The 26,215-nt window shown below is 44.8% G+C and overlaps 2 protein-coding genes across 4 annotated transcripts in view; both read left to right on the forward strand.

The window, feature by feature from the left end:
* TP53RK (TP53 regulating kinase) overlaps positions 1-26,215 on the forward strand; it is a 255,425-nt gene that overhangs the window by 45,504 nt on the left and 183,706 nt on the right. The window lies entirely within an intron of this gene.
* Positions 11,522-26,215, forward strand: part of SLC13A3 (solute carrier family 13 member 3) — a 44,167-nt gene continuing 29,473 nt past the window's right edge. The window contains exons 1-4 of one of the 3 annotated variants that reach the window (XM_058562565.1): positions 11,522-11,781; positions 14,320-14,483; positions 21,912-21,978; positions 25,631-25,816. In XM_058562565.1, coding sequence (XP_058418548.1) covers positions 11,546-11,781; positions 14,320-14,483; positions 21,912-21,978; positions 25,631-25,816 — 653 coding nt within the window. In that variant the 5' untranslated portion in view covers positions 11,522-11,545. The remainder of the gene's footprint in view (positions 11,782-14,319; positions 14,484-21,911; positions 21,979-25,630; positions 25,817-26,215) is intronic. The other 2 variants (XM_058562566.1, XM_058562567.1) reach the window with 2 other exon arrangements.

A 26,215-nucleotide genomic window follows, 5' to 3' on the forward strand; every position in this document is an offset into this window, starting at 1 on the left:
CCAGAGTTTACCAACGCCCCTCCCGCATTATATAAAGTGTAGCATTAATACATTGCACAAAAGGACTCACAGGATGTCACCTGCAAAACAGATGCCTTAGAAAGTTCACAACAGCTTTATTCATAATAGCCCCAAACTAGAAACAATCCGACATCCATCAACAGGAGGACATACAAATAAATGGTAGTATATTCACAGAATGGAATACTCCTCAGCGATAAAAATACACGCAACCACATGGATGAATCTCACAGGCATTATACTGAGCGAAAAGTACAAAAGGACATCCTATATGATTCCATTTAAGTAAAATCCAAGAACAGGCAAACCAATCTAGAGTGACGGAAATCACAGTAGTTTTGGAGGGGGCCTGAGGCTTGACCTGAAAGGGGCAAAAGGGAACTTTCTGGGGTGATGGAAGTGTTCTACACCTTGATTGGGATGTTATATGGATATGTACCTCTGTTAAAACTCAAACTACACACTTACAATGTATGCATTTGATTGCATGTAAATTATAGCTCATAAAGCTAATTTTTAAAAATTTTATCGAAGTCATAATAGTTTATAACATTGTGAAATTTCAGTTGTAGATTATTATTTGTCAGTCACATATATATGTGCCCCTTTATCCCTTATGCCCACCTCCCAACCCCCTTCCCCTCTGGGAACCACTAATCTGTTCTCTTTGTCCGTGTGTTTGTTTATCTTCCACATATGAGTGACATCATGCGGTGTTTGTCTCTGTCTGGCTCATCTCGCTTAACATAATACCCTCAAGGTCCATCCATGTTGTTGCAAATGGGATGATTTTGTCTTTTTTGTTTGTTTGTTTGGTGAGGAAGATTAGCCCTGAGCTAACATCTGTTGTCAATCTTCCTCTCTTTGCTGAAGAAGATCAGCCCTGGGCTAACATCCGTGTCCATCTTCCTCTACTCTACATGTGGGATGCCTGCCACAGCGTGGCTTGACAAGCGGTGTGCAGGTCCATGCCTGGGATCCAAACCCGCGAACCCTGGGCCACAGAAGCAGAGCGCGCAAACCTAACCACTATGCCACCGGGCCAGCCCTGATTTTGTCTTTTTTTATGGCTGAGTAGTATTCCGTTGTATATATGTACCACATCTTCTTTATCCTATCTTTATGCCTATCTTGATCAGTAGATAGGCACTTGGGTTGCTTCCACTTCTTGGCTGTAGTGAATAATGCTGCAATGAACACAGGGGTGCAGAAATCTCTTTGAATTGTTGCTTTCAAGTTCTTTGGATAAATACCCAGTAGTGGTATAGCTGGGTCATATGGTATTTCTATTTTTAATTTTTTGAGAAATATCCACACTGTTTTCCATGGTGGCTGTACCGGTTTGCATTCCCACCAGCAGTGTATGAGGGTTCCCTTTTCTCCGAAGCCTCTCCAACATTTGTTGTTTTTTGTCTTGGTAATTATAGCTGTTCTATCGAGTGTAAGGTGATATCTCATTGTAGTTTTGATTTGCGTTTCCCTAATGATTAGTGATGTTGAATATCTTTTCATGTGCCTGTTGGCCGCCTGTATATCTTCTTTGGAAAAGTGTCTGTTCATATCTACTGCCCATTTTTTGATCGGGTTGTTTGTTTTTTTGTTGTCGAGTTGTGTGACTTCTTTATATATTTTGGAGATTAACCCCTTGTTGGATATATGATTTGGAAATATTTTCTCCCAGTTGGTGGGTCGTCTTTTCATTTTGTTCCTGGTTCCCTTTGCCTTGCAGAAGCCCTTTAGTCTGAAGAAGTCCCATTTATTTATTTTTTCTTTTGTCTTTGCCCGAGTAGACATGGTATTTGAAAAGATGCTTCTAAGACCGAAGTCAAAGAGTGTACTGCCTGTATTTTCTTCTAAGAGTTTTATGGTTTCACGTCTTACCTTCAAGTCCATAAAGCTGATTTTTTAAAAAGTCATGTTTATTTCTCTCTTGAGCTGTTGCTCTGAAATGTATTCCGTGGGGGATGTTCTTCCCCTGTTACCTGGATGAAAACTGCTGGAGACCCATGACTTTTCCCATCACTCTTGAGAAGTAATTAAAATCCTCCAGTTACTTTAATATGCAAACATGATCTCGAGTCAGAAATTAGAATGGTCAATTCTAGGAGATGGAACTTGGTTTGCAGTGAAGTCTTTTCCCCTCCCCTCCCTGTGTGCTCCATGGGCTGGGAGCCAGTAAGAGGGTCAGATCCTTCTCTCCTGCAGTCTTCCTCATTTTCTAGGATGAGGATTCGGACATCCACTTTGAGAGAAGCCAGGGGGCAAGAAGAGGCAAGGGAGCAGGTGAGAGCTTGACTCTGCTCAGCTGGCTTCACTGTCTGGGTGCCTGGCACATTCTAGCACATTCTCTTGTAGCATCATAGGTGATAGGGCATTATAGGGTCCCCCTCTGGGAATAATTCCCTTGGGGGTACATTTTCTCTGACAGGCTGCTCCCCTCCAATCCCTGGTTTTCCATTGGTCTGCTGCGTGTGGGCTCTTTCGGGGGTCCTCAAGAAACCGCTGGGCTTTTCCTCCACACATCCTTGGTGTATTGGTCCAGCTAGGGTTGCCACATAAAATACAATGTTCTCGGTTCACTTCACATTTCAGATGAACAATAATTTTTTTTAGTATAAATATGTTTCGAATATTACATGGGCTATGCTTATGCTAAAAAATTATTCATTGCTGTCCATCCGATGCTGATCAGACATTTGGGAATAGCCTGCTTAGCTTCTCCCCATCTCCCCCTTCCGGAAGAGCATATGGCTAAGTGGAGGCCCTGGAGCCAGCACGCCTGGTTTTTATCCAGCAGGCTGCCCTTGTGACCTTGGTCAGGTTACTTAATCACTCTGTGCCTCAGTTTCCTTCTCTGTAAAATGGGGATAGTCATGGGACCTACTTTATGGGCTTGTTGTGACAATCACGACTGAGATAAGGCAGGTACAGGAGTTGGAATGGTCTCTGGCACATAGTCAATTCTCAGTGAATGTTGGTTATTATTAGTATTAATATGGTGATGGCAGTTTTTGCTTCATATGAAGAGAGGGAGAACGATAGCTTCCATTTAGATCATTCTCTGGAGAAAAGGAGCCAAAATGGAAGGATGAGGCTCCTGGGATGGGGATTGAGAGGGGACGTGGTAGTTATTAAGAGTGTGCCCTTCGGAGACAGTGGGGCAGTGATGAGAAGTGATGGAGGGATATAGACGGCAAGGTCAGCCCTGTGAGCTTGAGAAAGGTTCTTCCGGCCTAGGAATGTGAGAGAATCCAGGGATGCCAGAGAAAAAGAAGATTCGGGAAGTTGACAAGGGCAGCCATGGAGTGTGCAGAAAAGCAGAGCGGTGCAGAGTGCAGACTCTGGAGTCAACCCTCCTGGGTTCAAATCCTGGCTCTGCCTCAGCAACTTTGGGCAAGTTACCTGCCTCGGTTGTCCCATCAGTACAATGGAGATGATAATTCCTGCCTCGAAGAGTGGCTGTGGAATGGAATGAGTTAATGTATGTAAGTTACCAAGAAAAGTGTCCAGCCAATGGTAAGCACTTGTTCATTGTATGTTCTCACGATACTTGAAGTCCCTTAAATGTTTAAGGGAAAGAGTTTAAAAATTAGAATTCCTGTGTAGCCTCTGCAGTTCGTGAGCTGCAGCATTACCCTGGGACTGAATTACCTGGGTCACAGCTTCATATGCATGACTAAAATGTCTTTTTATAATCAATGTCTTTTCATAATCCCCCCTCAAAAGGAGTGTTATTAATAGGACCTCTCATTAAATGAGTTAATACATGTAAAATGTCTGGGACTTAGATACTCAAAAAATGGTGGTGGTGGGACCGGCCCCGTGGCATAGCGGTTAAGTGCACGCGCTCCACTGCTGGCGGCCTGGGTTCGGATCCCGGGTGCACACTGACGCACCACTTGTCAGGCCATGCTGTGGCGGCGTCCCACATAAAGTGGAGGAAGATGGGCATGGATGTTTGCTCAGGGACAGTCTTCCTCAGCAAAAAGAGGAGGATTCGCTTGGATGTTAGCTCGGGGCTGATCTTCCTCACACACACACACAAAAAAAGTTGGTGGTTGTGATTGTCATTATTACTGTAATTATTCTTCTGCATAGTGATGTGGGGCAGGATAGAAAAGGAAACTGAATAAAGCTTCTCAGAGTTCAAATTTTCTAGATGACTTTGCATGCCACCGATCTCAACCATTATGATATTCTCTTTCCTTTTCTTTTAATGCCCTTGTCGGGATAACCCAGGTAACAGGGTTACCCTGGCCCCATAAATGAATTGGGTAGTGTTCTCTTTTTCTCTATTCTCTGGAAGAGTTTGTGTAAGATGGGTATTATTTATTCCTTAAATGTTTGGTAGAATTACCATTGAAGCTGGCTTAGAGTTTTTCTGTTTTGTTTTGTTTTTTTACAGGAAAGTTTTTAATGATTGATTTGGTTTCTTTAATAGACACTGAAATATTCAGCTTTTCTATTCCTTTTTCTGATAGTTGAGTAAGTTATGTTTTTCTGTTTTCTCTAAATTATCAAATTTATTGGTATAAAGTTTTTCATACTATTCCTTTATTATTCTTTTGAAGCTGTAAGATTAGATTAGCTCGTGAGGGTGGGGCCCCCGTGATGGGATTACAGCCTTTATAAAAAGAGAGCTCTCTCTGCATGTACACACCAAGGAAGGACGTGAGGACACAATGAGAAGATGGTTATCTGCAATCCAGGAAGAGAGCTCCCCCTCAGAACCCGAATCTGGGGCATCTCAATCTTGGACTTCTAGCCTCCAGAACTGTAAGAAATATATGTCTGTTTTTTAAGCCCCCCAGTCTATGGTATTTGGTTACAGCAGCCTAAGTTGACTAAGACAGACATATATTTTCTAAATTTGGAAAGCTGTTGGTCTGTCAGGTGGAATATAAAACAAGATGGATGTGACATGTCTTCCTGGGCCAGCAGCAAGATTTGACAGAAAACAATTGTGTATTTTAAAAAAATGCATGCATTATGGAGCATGATACCAAGCCTGGGTTGAAGAATGTCAAGTTTGCGGCAGAATGTGACCTGGATTCCTAGCAGAGTTTGCTTGAATATTCTTCTGCCTGGAAGCCCACAGCAGTGTGCTGGCACGTGTACTACCTCTCGAGATCTGATTGTCGCATTTTCGTGAATAGATATTATTTAAAATGAAATTTTATTAACTTGTGATTAAATAAATTCTATTAAAACAAAGGTAATAGACACTCAAAGCACATCACTTCCTAATTATTTTATGATTAACTATGGTCTTGAGGTTATTTACATTTACTGTTATTTACATCTGTATGTATGGTGAAAATGCTATATGGGGTGCATCACTGCCCATCTCTTTGCAACACTGTGTTCAGTGATGTCACTTGGTAGCTTAAAATCAGCCATGTGGGGGTATTTACACTATAGAAATCAGCAAACAATACAAAAAAGGGCTTAGCTTATTGTTTTATTGTTTGTCTATACTTAAGAAAGTGATGGAAAATGTTAATAATGCAGATCAAACTTAAAATGTTGTGTCTATAGCTGTTACATTGTGAATAGCCCCCCAAAATGAGGACATATTCTTCCAGTATTCAAAAGCTATCATTTGATTCAGTAAAGAAGTCATATCGTGGGTGAACGAGTGACATTTTGACATCCATCTTCATTGTTTCCCTTTCATCTTAATCATTAATGTAAATAAAAATATAAACTGACATTCATAGTGGAACTGAACTCATTGGTCAATGACATGAGTGACTTCTCGGCTGAATTAAATAGTAATCAAGAACTTTTACACACAAACACAGACACACACAGTTTTTCAGAGAGCCGGTTGTTAAACATTTACCAGCACACCTCTGCTTGAGGGATACATGGTGGGCAGAGTCTGAGAAGGTCATTTGAGTTTGAGAAGAACTAGCCACAGAGAACAATCCTATGACTGGCATGGTCAGATTTGCTGGTTGAAGGGCAGTGACTATGTCTTAGTCATTTTCCTAGTCTCAACTCCCAGTCCAGTGCTTAGAATATGGTCGAGAATAATGTTTGCTGAATGGATGGTAGTTAGCAGAGAAAGCAAGCACTTTCTCTGAGTTGCAGAAGCATTATTAGTCATTCAACAAATACTTTGAGTTCCTACTATGTGCCAGGCACTGTTCTTGGCTCTGGGGACACAACCCTTGCCCTACTAGAGCTTGCATTTTAGTGGAGGAGAAAACAACTAAGCTATAAAATCTGCATTCCGGTGGTGTGCTGGTTACTTTTATGTGTCAACTTGACTGGGCTGGGGGATGCCCAGATAGCCGGTAAAACCTTATTTCTGGGTGTGTCTGTGAGGGTGTCTCTGGAAGAGATTAGCATTTGAATCAGTAGACTGAGTAGAGAAGCTCGCCCTCCACAATGTGGGTGGGCATCATCCAATTAGCTGAAGGCGTGAATAGAACAAAAAGGTGGAGGAAGGGCAAATTCCTTGCTATCTACTTGATCTGAGACATCCATTTTCTCTTGCCCTCGGACATTGGTGTCCCTGGTTCTCTGTCTTTCGGACTCTGAATTACACCACTAGCTTTCTTGGTTCTCTAGCTTGCAGGTGGCAGACTGTGGGACTTCTTGGCCTCCATAACCACGTGAGCCAACCCTATAATAAATCTCTCATATTATATGTCTCTCTATATATCCTATTGGTTCTGTTTCTCCGGAGAACACTAATACAGGTGGCGACTGGTTATAGGAAGAAAAATTAGGCAGGGTAAGGGGATGGAGACAGCGGGCATCGTGCCTCTGCCATACCAGGAGCCAAGATTCAGGCTTCTTTTACTTAAAACCTGTCTCCATCTCTTGGAAGCTGTGTGCCTTCAGGAAAGCCACTTACCTCTCTGAGCTGCGGAAAGTGACTATCTCCAGCAGGTATTCGGTTTCCTCTGCAGATTCACAGGTTCCCAGTCTTACGAAGACGGAGTTGGCCAAATTTGTTTTTTGTGGTCTGAGTCTTTGGCTACCTTGTCTCCCCAGGTGGTCCCTGAAGCTCTGCTGGCAGAATGTGGGGATGACAGGAGCTCCTGTAAGCAGGGTGCTGTTTATCTTGTCGCCACTTTCTCCCATCTTTGTTTGCTGTACTGGGAGTACCTGGGATGGTCCTGCCCCACGTTTGCCTCTGTGGAACCCTGGGACAATGCCCTTTGGCTCTAAGCACCCATTGAGTCTACGAGGGCCTTTCGGTACAAGGTCTTAGCTGCCTGGGGATCCCCAGTTTGGAGTTCTAGAAACAGCTTTGACACCTATCTGCTGTCTGACGTTTCCCCTCTCTGGTCTCAATCTCCACATCTGTAAAGCCAGGGGGTTGGTGATGGTCTGACTATCCTCCATGAAATTCCTGAGTCAGGGAGGTCTTTGGGGCTGCCAGGGTGGGTGGAAGGAGAGAGCAGAGGGGCCCAGGGGAGAGCTCCTCATCCCACTTCTCCCAGAAAAAATCCTTTTTAACTGAATTTCACATTCAGGGTTTCTGTGTTTTATACATTGTGATTCAATATACAGTTTTGCTTGGACAAAGGGCTGGAAGCTATAAATAGTTATAGATCTGTAATTATCTAAGATATCTCACCCTTGATATATAGGGGTCTTCCTGGTTTAGGAACCAAAAGGATGATGAGAAATCAAAAATTAGGGAATTTTTAGTCATGGGATTTGATACTGTATCACTATTTTTGCTTTCGATCTTTAAATTGTGTGTCCAATAACTTGACATGTTGGAATATTTATTTCAAGTTGTGCTCATTTGTTTTACAATTATTCTTCCCTGCCCCCAAAAAGTAATTTTTAGATATTTGGAAGGGTAATTAAATGTATTAACTCTGGGGGTCTATTTTATTTTTTTCCTCCAGAAAAATGTATCTTAAGTCAATAGGAAAATAGGATTTTTTTCCAATTTTTTTTATTGTGGTAGAATACATAGAACATAAAATTTACCATCTTAACTATTTTTGAATGTACAGTTCAGTGGTATTAAATATTCATAATATTGAGCAGCCATCACCATCGTCTATCTCTATAACTCTTTTCATCTTGTAAAACTGAAACTCTGTACCCGTTAAACACTAACTCCCCATTCCTCCCTCCCCCCAGCCCCTCGCAACCGCTATTCTGCTTTCTGCCTCTTTGAATTTGACTGCTGTAGGTATTTCATATAAGTGGAGTCATACAATATTTGTCTTTTTGTGATTGTCTTATTCACTTAGCATCATGTCCTCAAGGTTCATCCATGTTTTAACATATGTCAGAATTTCCTTCCTTTTTAAGGCTGAGTAATATTTTGTTGTATGTATATACCACATTTTGCTTATCCATTCATCCTTTGATGGACACTTGGATTGCTTCCACGTTTTAGCTGTTGTGAATAATGCTGCTATGAACATGGGTATACAAATATCTCTTTGAGACCTTGCTTTCAATTCTTTTGGATATATACCCAGAAGTGGAATTGCTGGGTTGTATAGTAATTCTATTTTTAATTTTTTGAGGAACCACTGTACTGTTTTCCATAGCAGCTGCACCATTTTACGTTCTCACCAACAGTGAACAAGGGTTCTGATTTCTCCACATCCTCACCAACATTTTTATTTTCTGTTTTTTTTATAGTAGCCTTCCTAATGGGTGTGAGGTGGTATCTCATTGTAGTTTTGATTTGCATTTTCCTAATGATTAGTGATATTGAGCATCTTTTCATGCGCTTATCGGCAATTTTATATCTCCTTCATGATAAAAACACTCAACAAACTAGGAATAGAATGAAACTACTGCAACACAATAAAAGCCATGTATGAAAAAACCACAGTGAATGTCACACTCAATGGTGAAAGACTGAAAGTCTTTCCTCTCAGGTTGAAGAACAAGGCAAGGATGCCCACTTTCACTATTTCCATTCAATGTAGTACTGCAAATTCTAGCCAGAGCAAGGAAAAGAAGTAACAGACATCCAAACTGGAAAGAAAGAAGTAAAATTATCTCTGTTTACAGCTGATATGATCTTATATGTAGAAAACCCTGAAGATTCCACCAAAAAAAACCTGTTAGAACTAATAAATGAATTCAGCAAAGTAGCAAGATACAAAGTCAACATACAAAAATCAGTTGCATTTCTATACACTAACAATGAACCATCTGAAAAGGAAATTTAGAAAACAATTCCATTTACAATAGCATCAAAAAGAATCAAATACTTAGGAATTAACTTAACCAAGAAGATGAAAGACTTGTACCATGAAAACTACAACACATTGCTGAAAGAAATTAAAGAAGACATAAATAAATGGAAACATATCTCGTGTTCATGGATTGAAAAACTTACTATTGTTAAAATATCAATACCCAAAGTGATCTATAAAGTCAATGCAATCCCTATCAAAATCCCAATGATGTTTTTTGCAGAAATAGAAAAACCCATTCTATCATTCATATGGGATCTCAAGGGACCCCGAATAGCCAAGACAATCTTGAAAAAGAAGAACAAAGCTGGAGGACTCACACTTCCTGATTTCAAAACTTACTACAAAGCTACAGTAATCAAAACAGTGTGGTACTGCCATAAAGAGAGACATATAGACCAATGGAACAGAATAGAAAGCCCAGAAATAAACCCTCAACTATATGGTGAAATGATTTTTGACAAGAGTACCAAGACCATTTAATGGGGAAAGGACTGTCTTCCCCATCTCAGTAAATGACGATCTCATTCTTCACACTGCTGAGGGCAACAACTGGCATTACCCTTGGCCTCTCTCTCTGCCTTACACATCATAACAGATCCTTGGCAATGCTGTCAGGCTCTACCTTGGGAATAGATCCGAATTTGGCCATTTCCCACTACTTCCACTGCTCCCACCAGACCCTAACCACCAGTATCTTTGCTTGGATTATTACCAAAGCCATGTCATTGGTTTCCCTGGTCCTGCTCTTGCCCATCTGTTAGATGGATTAACTAACCATAGTGTCTGCACATAGCTTGATGCCCGTTCTGTGTAGCAGAGGAAATGTTCTATTAGGATGGTGCTTGTTAGGATGGAATTCAGTTCAATGTCCTGTGGACACTGAATAAAGTCAACAAAACCTGCTGTGAGTAAGAAGTAAGAAGCATAAAATGGCACCAAACAGCACCAAATCCAAGAAATCATCTGTGTTTACTGAAACATGCAAGATCATTGCCTTGAGAGACATAAGGAAGCAAGGTCAGGGCAGTAGGTAGTTTTATTCAAATAGTGACCATGTGAGTCATGATTTATTATGAATCCTGTGGGACACTGATGTATCAGAAGTGAAGACGTTGTCATCATTGCCCTCTTGTTTCGCGAGCAGGTGAATAGTTTGACAAGTTTTGACAAATGTACACGCCCATGGAACCACCACTCAATCTAGGTCTAGAACATTTCCATCACCCCCAAAAATTCCCTTGCTCTCCTTTGCAGCCCCCATATTCCCCTTACAACACACACACCTTCTGCGCCAGTCCCGGCGACCACTGAAGCTGTTTTGTTTTGAATCTTTAAAATTGCGTTGTCTGCCTGTCACTGATCCTAGTGTTCAGCTAACAGCTGCAGGGTGCTGGGTTAAGACCATTGGCTCTGGAGGCAGATTGCCTTGTTCTGCTCAGCCACTGTCATGCTGCTGACCTTGCATCTCAGCCGCCTAATCCGTAAAATGGGGATAATAATTGCACCCACTTCACTGGGATTTTGTAAGGAATAAACAGTAGCTGGTACTTAAGAATGCAATCAATATCAGTTATTATTACTACTGTTTATAGAGTGTACACTGCGTGATGGGCGTCGTGCTACGTGTTGGGTGTAGATGTGGCAGTTGCTACTGGTGCTCCCTCCACATCCCCACCGGCACCCACCACTCTGCACATGCCCATAGCTTCTTACTGCACCTGAGATGCTCTGCGTGAGTGTGTTCTCCAGCTGCAGGAGCATGCTCAGCCTGCACACGGGGCAGGCCGGAAGTGCTAGGGAGTGAAGATGGCCAGGACTTGGAAGATAAATAGCCTAGCTTCCTTGCCTCCCAGGGGGACAACTCTGAGGCTTGATCTACACCATCAACCAGGGCCCCCCGTGAGCCCCAGCTTCCCACAGTGGTAACCTTCTCAACACACTCTGTATTGGCTTCCTTCTCTGTTTCACTTCCCCACTACCCTTCCAGAACTTCCTGGGATTCTCTATCAAGTGAACTGTTATCATTCTCATGCTCACCTCAGTGTCTGCTTCTAAGACAATGAGGTATTTCATATAATGCTCCAACAGTCCTATAAAATGGACAGATACAGCTTCTCCATTTTATAGTTGAGCAAAATGAGGCAGTGAAGAGGGTAAGTGCCCCAGTGACCTGCTTAAGGTCAAAGCCTCCGCTGCCTCCCTGAGGAACGTGCCTTGACAGGCCCTGCCCCAGGACCTCTTTCCGCCTGCCACCCCCAGCTCCGCTGACCTTCCTGAGCATCTCCTCCCTGCAGGAAGGCCGCTGCCTGTTTGTCATCCTGCTCATGGCGGTGTACTGGTGCACGGAGGCCCTGCCCCTCTCGGTGACGTCCCTGCTGCCCATCATCCTCTTCCCCTTCTTGGGTATCCTGCCCTCCAGCAAGGTCTGCCCCCAGTACTTCTTGGACACCAACTTCCTCTTCCTCAGCGGTCTGATAATGGCCACGGCCATCGAGGAGTGGAACCTGCACCGGAGAATAGCCCTCAAGGTCCTGATGTTCGTTGGGGTCCAGCCGGCCAGGTAAGCCCAGGGAATGGGTCCAGCCCGAGGGCGGGGAGGCAGAGGGACCACATCTCTTGGAGCCTAAACTCACTCTTCCCTGTGTAATCGTCCAGGCCAACAAACTCATCATGTCCTGCCCTCCATTTACTTACTCCTTCCTCAGATATTTAGGGAGCCCCTGTGTGTGACAGACACAGTGCCAGGCTCTTGGGTAGCTCTCAAAAGTGCATCAGAATCACCTGGGAAGCCAGCTGAAATGCTTATCCCCAGGCCCCAGCCTCAGGATTGATGTCTTGGTAGTTTTAGAGGGGGTCCTATTAGCAGTATGGATCCGACTTTTCCTGCTCTAGAAAATGACTTAACTTCTCTTTGCCTGTAAAATGAGGATAAAATAGCTTAGACTTGTGCAATGCAGTAAATCCTGGCTGTTATCATCCTACTTTGCTATTTACCAGCCGTGGTGACGAGGTGGGTAGGGAGTGGATGGAAAGGTGACCTCAGAGAGACGGGGGCAGGGTCCCTTCTTGCAGAGCCTCAGGCCCCCTGGCTAGATTTGAACTTTTATTCTAAGAGGATTGAGTGGCCTTTAAACTAGCAGCATTGTTGTTCTTTTAATTTTTTATTTTCAATTTGGTGAATCTTAAGGATCCCTTCTTAGAATAATGTTTTTAAATGTACGAAGCACACAACGCTTAGGATTTAAAACAACAATCACAACAATTACAGCAAAATGCAGTTATCCAAATAAATTTTTATTTTTATTTATTTATTTATTATTATATTTTTTTTGCTGAGGAAGAGTAGCCCTGAGCTAACATCTGTGCCAATCTTCTTCTATTTTATATGTGGGTCACCACCACAGCATGGCTGATGCATGGTGTAGGTCCGTACCCAGGATCTGAACCCACGAACCTGGGCCGCTGAAGCGGAGCACACTGAACTTAACCACTAGGGCATGGGGTGGGCCCCCCAAATAAATTTTTTAAAACACACAAATTTGTGATATGGTATCCTACATACTCCTTTACAGTAAATGATAAGATCTAGCAACCAGCCTAAAAACAACTGTAGTTTTGAGGCGCTTTTGAGTGTCAGTGATATTCTAAGATGTCTGCAATATTATAAAGTGATATGAAGATATCTGTGGTTTTAATTGGTGACCAAGTCCCAGGCACTTCTAATACTACTGAACTTTGTTGCCTATGTTTATCCCTAAAGGAAATATTTAATTCTATTAGATGTTAGTAAAATAAAGATGCGTTTTTCCCCCTCATTTCTGTCCTGACTTATATCCATGCCCCCTTTGATTATGAATCTCTGCTTTACAGAGTTCTAAGCTGGGGAGTGACATGACCAGACCTGCATTTTTAAACAGTTCCTCTTGGCTGCCATGTGGAGAACAGATGAGGGGTGGGAAGCTGGATGCAGCCCAGTTAGGAGAATGTTCTGGGTGTCCAGACAAGAGATGGTGACAGCTTGGGCTAGGTGGCAGTGGAGATGGACAAAATGAATAGATTTGAGAACTCTTTGGTTGATAAAATCGATGGGGGATGGTGGTTAGGGAGAAGATTCTGGATAATGCCTAGGTTTCTAGCATTTGCTCTGTGCCAAGCACTCTGCTAGGCTCTGTAGCTGTGTTTCCTCCTGGAGGTACCGTCTGCTGCAGGAGAGATTCCATCTATAAAGCAGAATTTGATACCGAAGGGGCACATGTGGTGTGGCAGCCCACAGGAGAGGCAGGGTGACTTCTTCATGGAGGAGGTTACCTTTGACCTTGAAGAAGGGGTGGGGCTGCTATCAGACATAAAGTTACAACAATGAAAACAGTCAGTTTGACACTAGCTCAGAAATAGATCTTAAAAACGCAGTATAAATATTCTAGAAGAAATCTAACTCAGTGGAGAAGGGAAAGATTATTCAATAAGTGATGGGGGTTGGAATAATTGGTTTATTCTTTGGAAAAAAATCTAATTAGATCTGACTTCATACTGGGCATCTAAATAAATTCCAGGTGGTTCAGAGGTCAGTGTAAAGGGGAAAAACCACGAAACTTAGATTCCCGTTGGCGGGAGGGACTGAGCCGTGGCAGGCAGACAGGAGGTCGCGTGTGTTTGGGTGCTGGTGGGAAGTTCATCGGACCCTGAGCAGGAGTGCTACTAGGAGTGGGAGGGCAAGTGGGAGAGGAGGCCGGGAAGGCCGTTTGGGGTGAGATGGTGGAGAGTCTTGGTGTCAAACCAAGGCAACTTTATTCTGCAATGGGAGCCATGAAGGATTGGAGGGCAAAGGAGAGGAGATTTCAGGGTTGGGAGATCTTTGGAGCTATTTTACCTTGAGTACCTGGTCAGTTCACTTAAACACATGGAGCCAGTTTTCTTAGATCTAAAATAAGCCTGGTGAGTGGATGTGGTCCCCACTTGGTCATTGGCTTGTCCTCTCCGGGCCTTAACTTTTCATCTAGAAAACGAGTGGGCTGGATTCCTCAAGGGTGGCAAACTGGGACCAGAAGACCTCCTGGGCCCCGGTTCTGGATCTGCCTCTGACTCCCTCTGCTCCTAGGCTCATCCTGGGAATGATGGTGACCACCTCCTTCCTGTCCATGTGGCTGAGCAACACTGCCTCCACCGCCATGATGCTGCCCATCGCCAGCGCCATCCTAAAGAGTCTCTTTGGCCACAGGGAGACTCGGAAGGACCTCAGCAGGGAGAGCGAAGAGAACGCAGGTGAGGCTGCGGAAAGGGACTGGGGGCCAAGCCCACCAGTGTGGGGGAGTGGGAGCGGGGATGTCCAAAGTGTGTCACGGAAGGTGAACAGAATGCACTTATTGAGCACCTACTGGATGCCAAGTGTTCATAATAATAATAACTAGAATTAAAGTCACTCTGTGGTACTTGGTTTTCTTTAAAATTTGCATTTATTGAGCACTTACTATGTACTAAGCAGTGAGTTAAACACTTTGCATACGTTATCTCCTTTACCTCTCAAAACAGCCTTATGAAGTAGGTACAATAATTAATCCTTGTTTTAAAGCATTTGAAGAGATGCTTAAAATCACTAATACCCAGAGAAATGCAAACTGAAACAACAATGCGATTTACTTCAATGAGACTGGCAAAAATCAGAAAGCTGGGTAATGCCCAGAGTTGGCGGGAATGGGGGCCACAGGAACTCTTGTGCACTGCTAGAGAGAGTGTAGGCTGGGCCAGCCTTTCTTAAGGGCAGTCTGCAAATATTTAATCAATTTAAATGTGCATGTACCTGCAACCCAGCATTTTGCTCCTGATTGCAAATGCTAAAGGAATTCTGACACGAGTTCTTTTTTTTTGTGTGTGAGGAGATAAGCCCTGAGCTAACATCTGCCAATCCTCCTCTTTTTTTGCTGAGGAATACTGGCCCTGGGCTAACATCCGTGCCCATCTTCCTCCACTTTATATGGGACACTGCCACAGCATGGATTGACAAGCGGTGCGTCGGTACGCGCCCGGGATCCGAACCAGCGAACCCCGGAGCCGCCACAGCGGAGTGTGTGCGCTTAACCGCTTGCACCACCGGGCCGGCCCCCTGACACAGGTTCTTGAGGGGACATGTGTACCGATGTTCACTGCAGCCTTCTCGGTGCTGTGGTGGGTTGGTAGCCATGGGAATGCCTTCACTAGTAAAGGGGAAGTTAAAGTGTGGTGGGTGCACCGCTGAGCACCGTGCTGCTTTTAGGAGCAAAGAATTAGAGGAACATATAACTATATACGTGGATCTCATAAAACATAGTTGTGATTGGAAAAAAAAAAAACAGAGAGAGATATAGAACACACTACCATTATGTAAATTAAAAATATACACAAATGACAAAACATTTTGCAAGAACGTAAACAAAGGAAAAGCTACACATTAAACACACGAGAATGGTTGCTCTGGGAAGGATAGAAGTGGGAAATGGGGATAAAAGGGAATAAATAAAGACAGACAGAAAACAAAAGGGGGGCCTGTGCAGCGAATAGTAATAGTGTGCCATGAACTGAGGGATTTGATTCACTCAGCCCTCTGCAATTGTGTTCTAAACAAAACAAAACACAAGTAGCCACCATGTTTTTAGATGACTAAACGGGCACTCAGAGAGGGGAAGTGACTTTCCCAAGTCACACAGCAGGCAAATGGCTGAGCCCACTGTGCACCTCAGCAGTCTGGCTCCAGACCACTCTCTTGCCTGTGAAATCAGCTGCAGCAGTGAGAATTCTTTTGGCTGCAAGTAAAAGAACGCCTGTCTACAAGTGGCTTAAAGTATAGCGGTTTATTTTCCTCAAATATCAAGAAGTCAGTGAAAGGCAGTTTTAGGATCAATTCAGAGGCACAAAGATGTCAGGATTGTTCATTGGCATCTCTGTGATTCCCTTTGTCTTTCCCTCGTGGTTACAAAGTGGCTGCCACATCCTGTCTGCTTTAAAACATCCTGCTTTTTATTTACATAAAGGTATTTTAAAAGGAAGCTTTAAATTGGTATATATGTGGGAAGAAATTACTAGTTTATCCCCAGTATCAATTCTTCCTTTGTTCTTTTAGTAATGGAACCCCCACATGGGCACACAGCTGTGCAGAGAAAAGGCTGAATTTCCCAGCTTCCCTTGCAGTTAGATGTGGTCATGTGACTAAGTTTAGCCAATGGGATATGAGTGGGAATGGTGTGTGCAACTTCCGGGTCCTGCCCTTCCTTCTCTACTCCTGCTGGCTGGAATATGAATATGATGATGGGGAAAAGAGATGCTACCTAGGACCTAAAGATGGAAGCTGCATGTTGAGAGACTGATGGCAGATCTGCCCCAGTAGCTTTGGACCATTTACCCCAACTAACAACAAATATTATCCATGAAACCCTGGATTTTGTGTGCTAGTTGTATTTTTTGAATATACATTAAAATAAATATATAGTCTGTTAAAAATCTAAATATTGATCCATGCACCATCTGAGTTAATGTCATTTACTGTGGTATGGGTACTTCCCCACCATGCAATAAGGGATCTTGCTTATTTATTTCCACGACAGCCCTGAGAGCTAGAAATATTCTAAGTACTTTACAGAGGAGGTTCAGAGAGGTGAGGTGATATGTCCACAGTCAATCACATTGGTTGTCAAGTAGCAGAGCCAGGATCTAAGCAAGGTCAAAGTCTTCCACATGGAAGGGAAGAGATGCTCGAGAGCAGGGGTCAGCAGACTTTTTCTGTAAATGACCAGATAGTAAACATTTTAGGCTTTGCTAGCCGCTCTGTCTGTCACAAAGAATCAACTCTGCCCTTGCAGAGAGAAAGCATTCATGGACAGTATGTAAATGAGTGAGGGTGGCTGTGTTCCAGTGAAATTTTATTTGCGGGTGCTGAAGTTAAAATTGTATATAATTTCTACATCACAAAATATTATTCTTCTACTGATTTTTTTCAGCTATTTGAAGATGTTAAAACCATTCTTAGCTGGCAGGCAGTGGGCCGGATTCAGCCCATGGGCTGTAGTTTGCAGATCCCTGCTCTGTAGTGTAGGCTTCGCTGGTTTTCAGACTGTTTCCCCTGAGTCTCCAGGAGAACCGCCTCATGGTCGCCTCGAGGGGCAGCAAGCAGCTCTGACTCGGCTGCCTCTCGCCTTTCAACCGCAGCTGCCCCGACTGCATGTGTTCTGTACACCAAGCTTCCGAGTAATCAGCACAGATTTTTATTGAGCACTTACTTTGTGCAAGGACTCTTCTTAGGCCTTACTTCTGAATGAGGTGGAGCCAGCACTGACCTCATTTAGAGGAATGGAAATTGAGGAAGAAATTTAGAAAGAGGATAAAGTAGCCCCCAAGCTCACATGGTTTCAAAACTGCGGCACTGGTATTTTGAATCCAGGCTGGCTGACTTCAGGGCCTGTACTCTTAACCTCTGTTGTTCTGCCTCCCACACAAGATTTTTTTTTCAAGGAGTCTAGTAGCCAAAAAAAAAAAAAAAGTTTGGAAGCCAATTCCCTCATTATAAAGGGACATGTCCAAGGTCGCACACAGTGTTGGGCGCAAGGCGAAATGCAGAATCTTTTCTCTTATGCTGCAGGATGTCAGGAGGTAGGAGACCCTGGAGGCTGGGGCAGACATGACTTTTACAGGCGGTGGGATCAGAGAGCAGAGACTAGTTAATGATCAGCCCTAAGACCTAAAACTAGGCTCATTCCAGTGCAAAGAGAGATGTTCCCTTTCAGCCAGGGTCTGTGCTCTGTTCTGGTGGCAGGAGGTGAGGGCAGGGGTGGAGGGAGTGGAGACCCTTTAGTGAGCCAGGACAGGGGCCAGGAGGCTTCCGGGGGCTTTAAGTCCATGAGGGACCCCCACGGCAACAACAGCAATGGTGATGTGAGCTGTCATTTTCTGAAGACCCACCATATGCCAGACACTGTGCTCCATTTTTCATACCCATTAGCTCATTTAATCTTCAAAACAATACTATGAGGTAGATGATCCCCATTTTACAGATGAAGAGACTGAGGTTCAGAGAGGCAAAATGATTTGCCCAAAGTAACATGGTGAGTTAGTTGCTAAGCTCTGTCTGAATCTGGAATCTGTGCTTATAAGCAGCATGCCAGAGCAAAACAGAGCCTGGGGCGGGGTGGAGCTCACTGGACAAGACCCCGGGGGGTCCTCAGCCTTAGAGGGCAGCCCTGCTCTTCTCTTTAGTTTCTTTACAAAGCTCTGCTTCTTGCACTGCCTGGGGGGCTGAGGGGCCATGAGATGGTGGCTTCCCCAGCATCCTTCCATGTGTGTGTTCACATTAGATGCTCCACTACAGCCCTGCTGGAGTGGCCCTGTTGTCATGCCCATTTTCCAGAGGAGGAAACTGATGCTCAGACAGGTGAAGAAGTTGCCCAGTGCCCCTCAGCTGGTAAATGGCCCACCTGGCTTTTGAATCTGCACTCTACCCCTCTCTCCTCTTTCCCCTCTTTTTCTCCGTCCAAACAAGGCTAGCCTGCCACCCACCTCTTTCCTTTAGGAATGCCCAAGATGCCATCCTTCAAAACACAATCTTTCAGGCTGAGTTAAGCGTTGCCCTCCTCCTTCACTCTTCATTCATGAGGCCAGGAGGGGGGCCTCCTTTCGAGGCTCTTTTCTCCTCTATAAAATAAGGACAAAGCCTCCCATTTGCTGTGTATCGTTGTGAGGCTTACAAGGGAAACGAGAGCCTGGCGCATAGGAAGCGGCTAATATGTGGCAGCTGACTGTCCCTGGGGTGTTTTTTACCTAATTTGATACAAGAACTCCTTCCTGGGGGCTTTCTGTGTGCGAAACTTCAGGAACATTTTGTCATACTGGGGAGGTTAGACTGGATTTAGCAGCTCCGGCTCAGACCTACTAAGAGCCGCCAGGGGGGGGGGCCTGGGAGATGGAGTGAGACTCACGGATGGAGAATCAACAGTCCTGGGAACAAGCCTAACTCTGCCGCTGACCCATTGGGTCATCTCGATCGCGGTCATAACCTGCCTCTGGGCCTCAGTTTCCCCGGGTGTAAAGAGGAAGTGTCTCTCAGGCTGTTCTGAGGCTGCTGTAAGATTACAAATGTGCAAGTCCTCAGTCCCCGGCCTGGTACAGGCTCAGGGAGTGGCATTATTTGAATAAGACCTTACTTAAGCACCAAGCTCCCAACTAGCTAGTGATTTCTGGACCCAGAAAAGTCAGAAGCTTTGGAGACTTTGCCGCAGTGGCCTTTGTGTGGTCACTGGGGTCACTGTGGTCACAGGAAGCACGGGGATGGACGCTGGGTAAGAGGTTAAGAACATTCGGCACCTTGGTTTTCCTATTTATTTCAACTTCGTTTTCATTGGCTTTATTACCGTCATCATCATCAGGAAAATAAGGCTTGGTATAAAATGTTTTCACGTGACTAATCTGGTGAAGAAACAGTGGAACTCTCTCCTTCCCGATCTTACGTGCTACAGGTAATTACCGTGTACAGCGGTGTGTATGAATGTCCTCCTCTGCTTTGTGCACAGCACGTAAGTCTTATATTGGGGCCCTCCAGCTCAGACGGTGGCAGCAACGAGGTTCCATGGATGAGTGACGGGGGCCAGGTGGGGACTGTGGCAAACTGCTCAGCACACGACCTTCTCCCGGTTCTGGAGGCTAGGAAGTCCAAGATCAAGGCGCTGGCAGATTCAGCACCTGGTGAGGGCCAGTTTCCTGGTTCACAGACGGCTATCTTGTCGCTGTGTCCTCACATGGTGGAAGGGGCAGGGGAGCTCTCTGGGGTGTCTTTGATAAGGGCACTAATCCCATTCATCAGAGTTCCGCCCTTATGACCTAATCACCTCCCAAAGCCCCCACCTCCTAATTCCATCACATCGGGGATTAGATTTCAACGTATGAATTTTGGGGACAAAAACGTTCAGTCTATAGCAAATGGGTCAACTCCTTAATCCTCTTGACAACCCTAGGGGAATTATTATTTCTCTTCTATGAATTAAAGAACTGAGGCACAGGGAGATTAAGGGATTTATCTAAACCAGAGTTTCTCAACTTCAGCACTCTTGACATTTTGGGTGGGATAATTCTTTGTTGTCGGGGGCTGACTTTTGTATTGTAGGATGTTTAGCAGCATCCTTGGCCTCTACCCACTAGATGCCAGCAACATCCCCCTCACCCCAGTTGTGACAACCAAAAATGTCTCCAGACATGGTCCAATGTCCCTTGGAGGCAGAATCGGCCCCCTTTGGGAACCACTGATCTAAGGTCACAGAGTAAGAGATGGAGCTATGATTTGAACCCAGAACCCATGTGTTTAGCTACTAATCACAAGCCCAATGCCCAGGGATGGATTCTTTTACCCTTGGTGATGGTTTCAGCTGCAAGAACTTTTAATCCTTTCAATCTTTCCTGTCTCCAAAACACTATTGCAGGCTCCTGGGGAGACTGACCTATCAAGCAAGGGATACTTTTTTTTTTTCTGGTGAGGAAGATCAGCCCTGAGCTAACATGGGATACCAATCCTCCTCTTTTTGCTGAGGAAGACTGGCCCTGGGCTAACATCCGTGCCCATCTTCCTCTGCTTTATACGTGGGATGCATGCCACAGTGTAGCTTGATGAGTGGTGCGTAGGTCCGCACCCGGGATCCGAACCTGTGAACCCCAGGCCACCAAAGCACAGCACACGCACCTAACCACCACCAGGCCACCCTGCAAGAGATGCTTTTAAAATGAAGTGAGAGCTTGTCCTGACTCTCCTCTGCTCAGACACTCCCCTGGCTCTGCTCGCATCTGACTCAGAGGAGAAACCAAAGTCCTTACTGTGACCCCAAGACCCCTGCATGATCCAACCCACCCCCTGCCACTTCTCTTACCTTACCTCTTGCTACTCTCCCCCACCCCCATGCCCCTCTGGCCCCACTAGTCTCCCTTCTGCTCCTGACACGCCAGACACACTCTCACCTCAGGGCCTTTGCACTTGCTATTCCTGCTGCCCTGAACCCTCTCCTCACAGCTCTTCCTGTGATTGGCTCCTTTTTATCCCTGAGGTCTCAGATCAAATGCCATCAGCTCTTATGTCTTCTCTGTTGACCTGATCACAGTAGGCCACCTGCGCCCCTCTCCACTCTGCAATCACTTTCCATCACACTGCCCAGTTTTATTTCCTCCATCAGTTTCATCACTACCTGAAATTTCCTTTATTCGATTATTGTCTGTCTCCCCTTCTAGAATATAACTTTCATGGGAGCAGGGACTTTTTTGTATTATTCGCTGTGTAGCCCACACTCATAGTCAATAGCACGTAGAATATGCCCAATAGATACTTTCTGAATGAATGAATGAATGAATGAATGGAAGATTGGGGTCACCCATCCCATTGCTGATCCATTACCACTCATAGCTAGGCTTTCCCAAGCATCCCTTTGACAAGGGCAGCTCAAGTAAGCCTAGGCTTGAGTTGTGAGTTGTCAAGCAACCTTGCAGCTGGCTCCCTGCCCACAGGCCTGGGGCCATCTCCAAATATGGATGAGCGGGACAGGAGGATGGGATTTTGACTGCCTCTCTTTTTAATTCAATGGATGGTGTAGGAAGGGAACCTGAAGACGCCCTCTTGATTGACTGCACAGGGATAGGAACCCTCTTGTCCCATTCGTTCCGTTACACTAAAGACATCATGCTCTCTCCTCCCAGCTGCTGTGCGGAGAAACGGCCTGCCCACTGTGCCCACGGAGATGCAATTTCTTGCCAGCACAGAAGAGTGAGTTCCTGGTGAAATTCATAGAGGAGCCAGTGCTTGATCCAAGGAGATGATGGACAAGAATTCAATGCTGCAAGCAACCCCTCCCGTCCCAGAGTTTTCTCCTAGTGACCTAATGTTCAAGTGTCCACCCTTCATCCCTTTGACTTAGGCAGACCTCCACAGCCTCCTTAAGGAAATGCAAATGTGGACAGGGCAGGGGAGCACGTTAGACCCCTGGAGTTCTGGTGAGGCGGGGGGTCTGGAAGGAGGGGCCAGAAGAGCAGGAGGGCGCAAACCACACTGCAGTCAAGGAGGACATGCGTGCAGACAGGGTCAGGAGGCTCTAAGCGCAAAAGCATCCTGTGAGACCGTCACAATCCTTCACACTTCTGTGACTTAGGAAGCGCCTTCACATCGACGGCACATTCAGTCTTCAGTGTCCTTTGCATATGGCAGCGTGGTTAAGATTTTGAGGTTTGGAGCCACACAGACCTGACTTTGAACCCTGGCTCTGCCGCTTACTGGCTGTATGATTTGGGCAAGTCACTTAACCTCTCTGAGCCTCAGTTTCAGCTACCAACTGGACATGATATTGGAAGCCACCGTACAGGGTTGTTTTGAGATTAAATGAGATAACGTCGGGAAAGCAGGTTGCCGGGCCTTACCTGCACAGGTGGTAGCGCTTGTTGTTAATGTCATCATTATCTCAATCTAATGGCGATGAAACAGCGGGAAGTAAAGTGACTTGCTCAAGGCATTGCTGGGCATTGATCAGGTCTGTTTCATTCATTCAACAAACATTCATAGAGAGCTTACGATGATCCAGGCAGTGCTAGAGATACAGCAATGAACAGACAAAAACCCAGCCCTGTAAAGCTTACATCCCAGGGACAAGAAACATACACACGAGTAAACTTCATATGATTCAGATGGTTGGTGAGTGCTGTGCAGAAGAAAGCAGGAAAGAGGGCTAGGGAGGGGGCTGGGGGTGGGAAAGGGCAGTTTTAAAATGGGTGGCATGCTTCAGCAAACACCGGTAGGAGATGGGAGGCCATGGGGGCTCTGTGGGAAGAGCATTCTCAGCAAAGGGACCAGCAGGTGCAAAGGTCCTGAGAATCCAAAGCAGATAGGAAGCCAGTGTGGCTGGAGCTGGGTGCATGGATGGTGGAAGGTGGTGGCGGAGAGATTGCTGGGTGGTGAGAGGGTGGTGGTGGAGGGCCCCAGCATGTGGGAACTCATAGGCCAATGACGCAGCCTTGACTTTGAATGAGCTGAGAGCTGATGGAGGGATTAGCAGAGGCAGGATGTGATCTTATGTCTGACTGTCTTACCCCATGGCCTGTGCTCCTTCCTGGCACCATATTTGGGGGCTTTGAGTCCAGCTTTGAGATATGGGTTCTGTCATTGGCCCAGCCACTCACTACCATGCAGCCTGGACATGCATTTTGACCATCTGCCCATGCAGAGCTTGTGTTGAGTCTGTTGGAAAGGAGCCGATCCCCACCCTCTGGAACTCCATGTCCACTGGCTGCAAACCCCATCCCCTGTCTGGGCCTCAGTTTCCCATCTGAACAAAGAAGGGGTTGCACTACACGAGCGCTAGGGCCCTTTCTGCTCCTCATTCTCATTGTGAGGCTCAGTCTGGTTGGGTCCCCAGGTCTGAGGGAGGCCACAGTTCCTGACCAGGCCTCTCGCCCTGGAAGTCAGGCCGTGACATCGGTCTCCAGCTGCCTCCAGTCCTTGTCTTCCTTTCAGACCCCAGATCATGTCTTCGTTGCCATCTGGAGAAGGGGCCTCTCATGTAGTAATTAAAGCCAGAAGGTATTTAAAGTATCTTTCATTCTTTAAAAAAAATTAATTTGTTACACAGGAGCAATTCTTTTTTTTTTTATTATTTTATTGAGGTCATAATAGTTTATAACATTGTGAAATTTCAGGTGTACATTATTAATTGTCAATCACCATATATATGTGCCCCTTTACCCCTTATGCCCACCCCCCAACCCTCTTCCCCTCCGGCAACCACCAATCTGCTCTCTTAGTCCATATGTTTATCTTCCACATATGGGTGAAATCATGTGGTGTTTGTCTTTCTCTGTCTGGCTTATTTCACTTAACGTAATACCCTCAAGGTCCATCCATGTTGTGGCAAGTGGGATGATTTTGTCTTTTTTATGGCTGAGTAGTATTCCCTTGTATATCTGTACCACACCTTCTTTATCCATTCATCTGTTGATGGGCACTTGGGTTGCTTTCACATCTTGGCTATTGTGAATAATGCTGCGATGAACACAGGGGTGCATAAATCTCTTTCAATCGTTGATTTCAAGTTCTTTGGATAAATACCCAGTAGTGGGATAGTTGGGTTGTATGGTATTTCTATTTTTAATTTTTTGAGAAATCTCACAGGAGCGATTCTTAATTTTATTCACTTATAAACATTTCATAATTGCACAAGTCAATAAAATACTCTTAAAAAGAAAAAGGTACTCCACATCTCATTCCCAGAGATAGATTAAAACAGTTAAGGGAATATCATTCTAGATTATTTCTTGATATTCTCTATACACATAAATGCATATGTTAAATTTAAAAAATTGATAATGTTATATATGTTTTTTGTAAGCTGCTTTCTCATTTAATGGAGTGTAGTGAACATCTTTTCACATCAATAAATTTGTGTCGACGTCATTCCTCTTTTAATTATATAATTAACAATTCTTAACTTAATTCTTTCCCAAACTCTATACAAGGAAAACAAGACAGAAAATACACATAAAGAGTAAAAGAGAAAAAAAAATCTCATGCCATCCCTGAGAAAGGCACCAAAACACCTCTGCTTATACCATTCTAGACTTTTCTTAATATTAATATATTCATGAAATATGTGAATATTTTTAAAATAAAAAAATGAAATAGTACTGTTACCTACCTTTTCACTTTATATGACAGACATCTTTCATTTTAATAAACACTCATCAAAATCATCATTTTTTAATAGCTGCCTTGGTGTTCCATCCAGAAAGAGGGTCATCTTTATTTAGCTAATGCCTTCTTTTTGTTTTTTATTTTTTATTTATGTATTTTTTTGTGTGTGTGAGGAAGATCAGCCCTGAGCTAACATCCATGCTAATCCCCCTCTTTTTGCTGAGGAAGACCGGCTCTGAGCTAACATCTATTGCCAATCCTCCTCTTTTTCTTCCCCAAAGCCCCAGTAGATAGTTGTATGTCATAGCTGCACATCCTTCTAATTGCTGTATGTGGGACGCGGCCTCAGCATGGCTGGAGAAGCAGTGCCTCGGTGCATGCCCGGGATCCGAACCCGGGCCGCCAGCAGCGGAGCGCATACACTTAACCGCTAAGCCACGGGGCCGGCCCAGCTAATGCCTTCTTGATGGAGATTTAGGTTGTTTTCAATTTAAATTATATTTAATACCATGGTGAAGTCTCTTGAACCCACACCTGAGGCACCTGCCCAGTTATTTGTTTAGGATAAATTCTTAGAGCAGAATAGTTGAAATGAAGGTTGCACATTTTTAGGGTTTTTGATGCCCGTGCCAAATTACCTTCTAGAAAAACCACTTAGCTCTCCCGCCTCAGCCATTGTTTCCCCGTGAGGCCAGGAATTCTGAATGTGTTCTGAATGGTTTCTCTTGGGGTTTGTTTAAAGCAAAGACTGCCCTGAGGAGGCGGAGGCTCCACTGGATCTTCTGGCGGACTCCAAGAAGGAGGAGGACTATCGCAGAAACATCTGGAAGGGCTTCCTCATCTCCATCCCCTACTCCGCCAGCATCGGAGGCACTGCCACCCTCACGGGCACGGCCCCCAACCTCATCCTGCTTGGGCAGCTCAAGAGGTAAAAGCAAGTGTTCCCCACCTGGCCCTGGAGTCTCAGCTGCCCCCCTCTCTTCCTTCACTCGACATTCAGGGAACGAGCATCAAATGCCTGCTGTCAGCCAGGCTCTGGGGACACAGCGATGCACAAAACCCAGCAACATTCCTGCCCTGGGGGACTTCCCTTCTGGTGGAGAGACAAGCAATAAAGGGAAAAGCAAATGAATATGTAGTATGCCAGTATGATAAGTTATGAAATAAAATAAAGCAGGATAAGGGGGTGGAAGGACAGGAGTGGGTGCTAGTTCATGTAGGTAGGTCCGGAATGTGTGACCTCACTAATAAGGTGATATTTGAGCAGAGACCGAGAAGTGAGGGAGTGAGTTATGTGGGCACAGGAGGAGAGAGCATTCTGGGAACA

The sequence above is a fragment of the Diceros bicornis genome, chromosome 19 (assembly GCF_020826845.1).
Source record: "Diceros bicornis minor isolate mBicDic1 chromosome 19, mDicBic1.mat.cur, whole genome shotgun sequence".
NCBI lineage: Eukaryota > Metazoa > Chordata > Mammalia > Perissodactyla > Rhinocerotidae > Diceros > Diceros bicornis.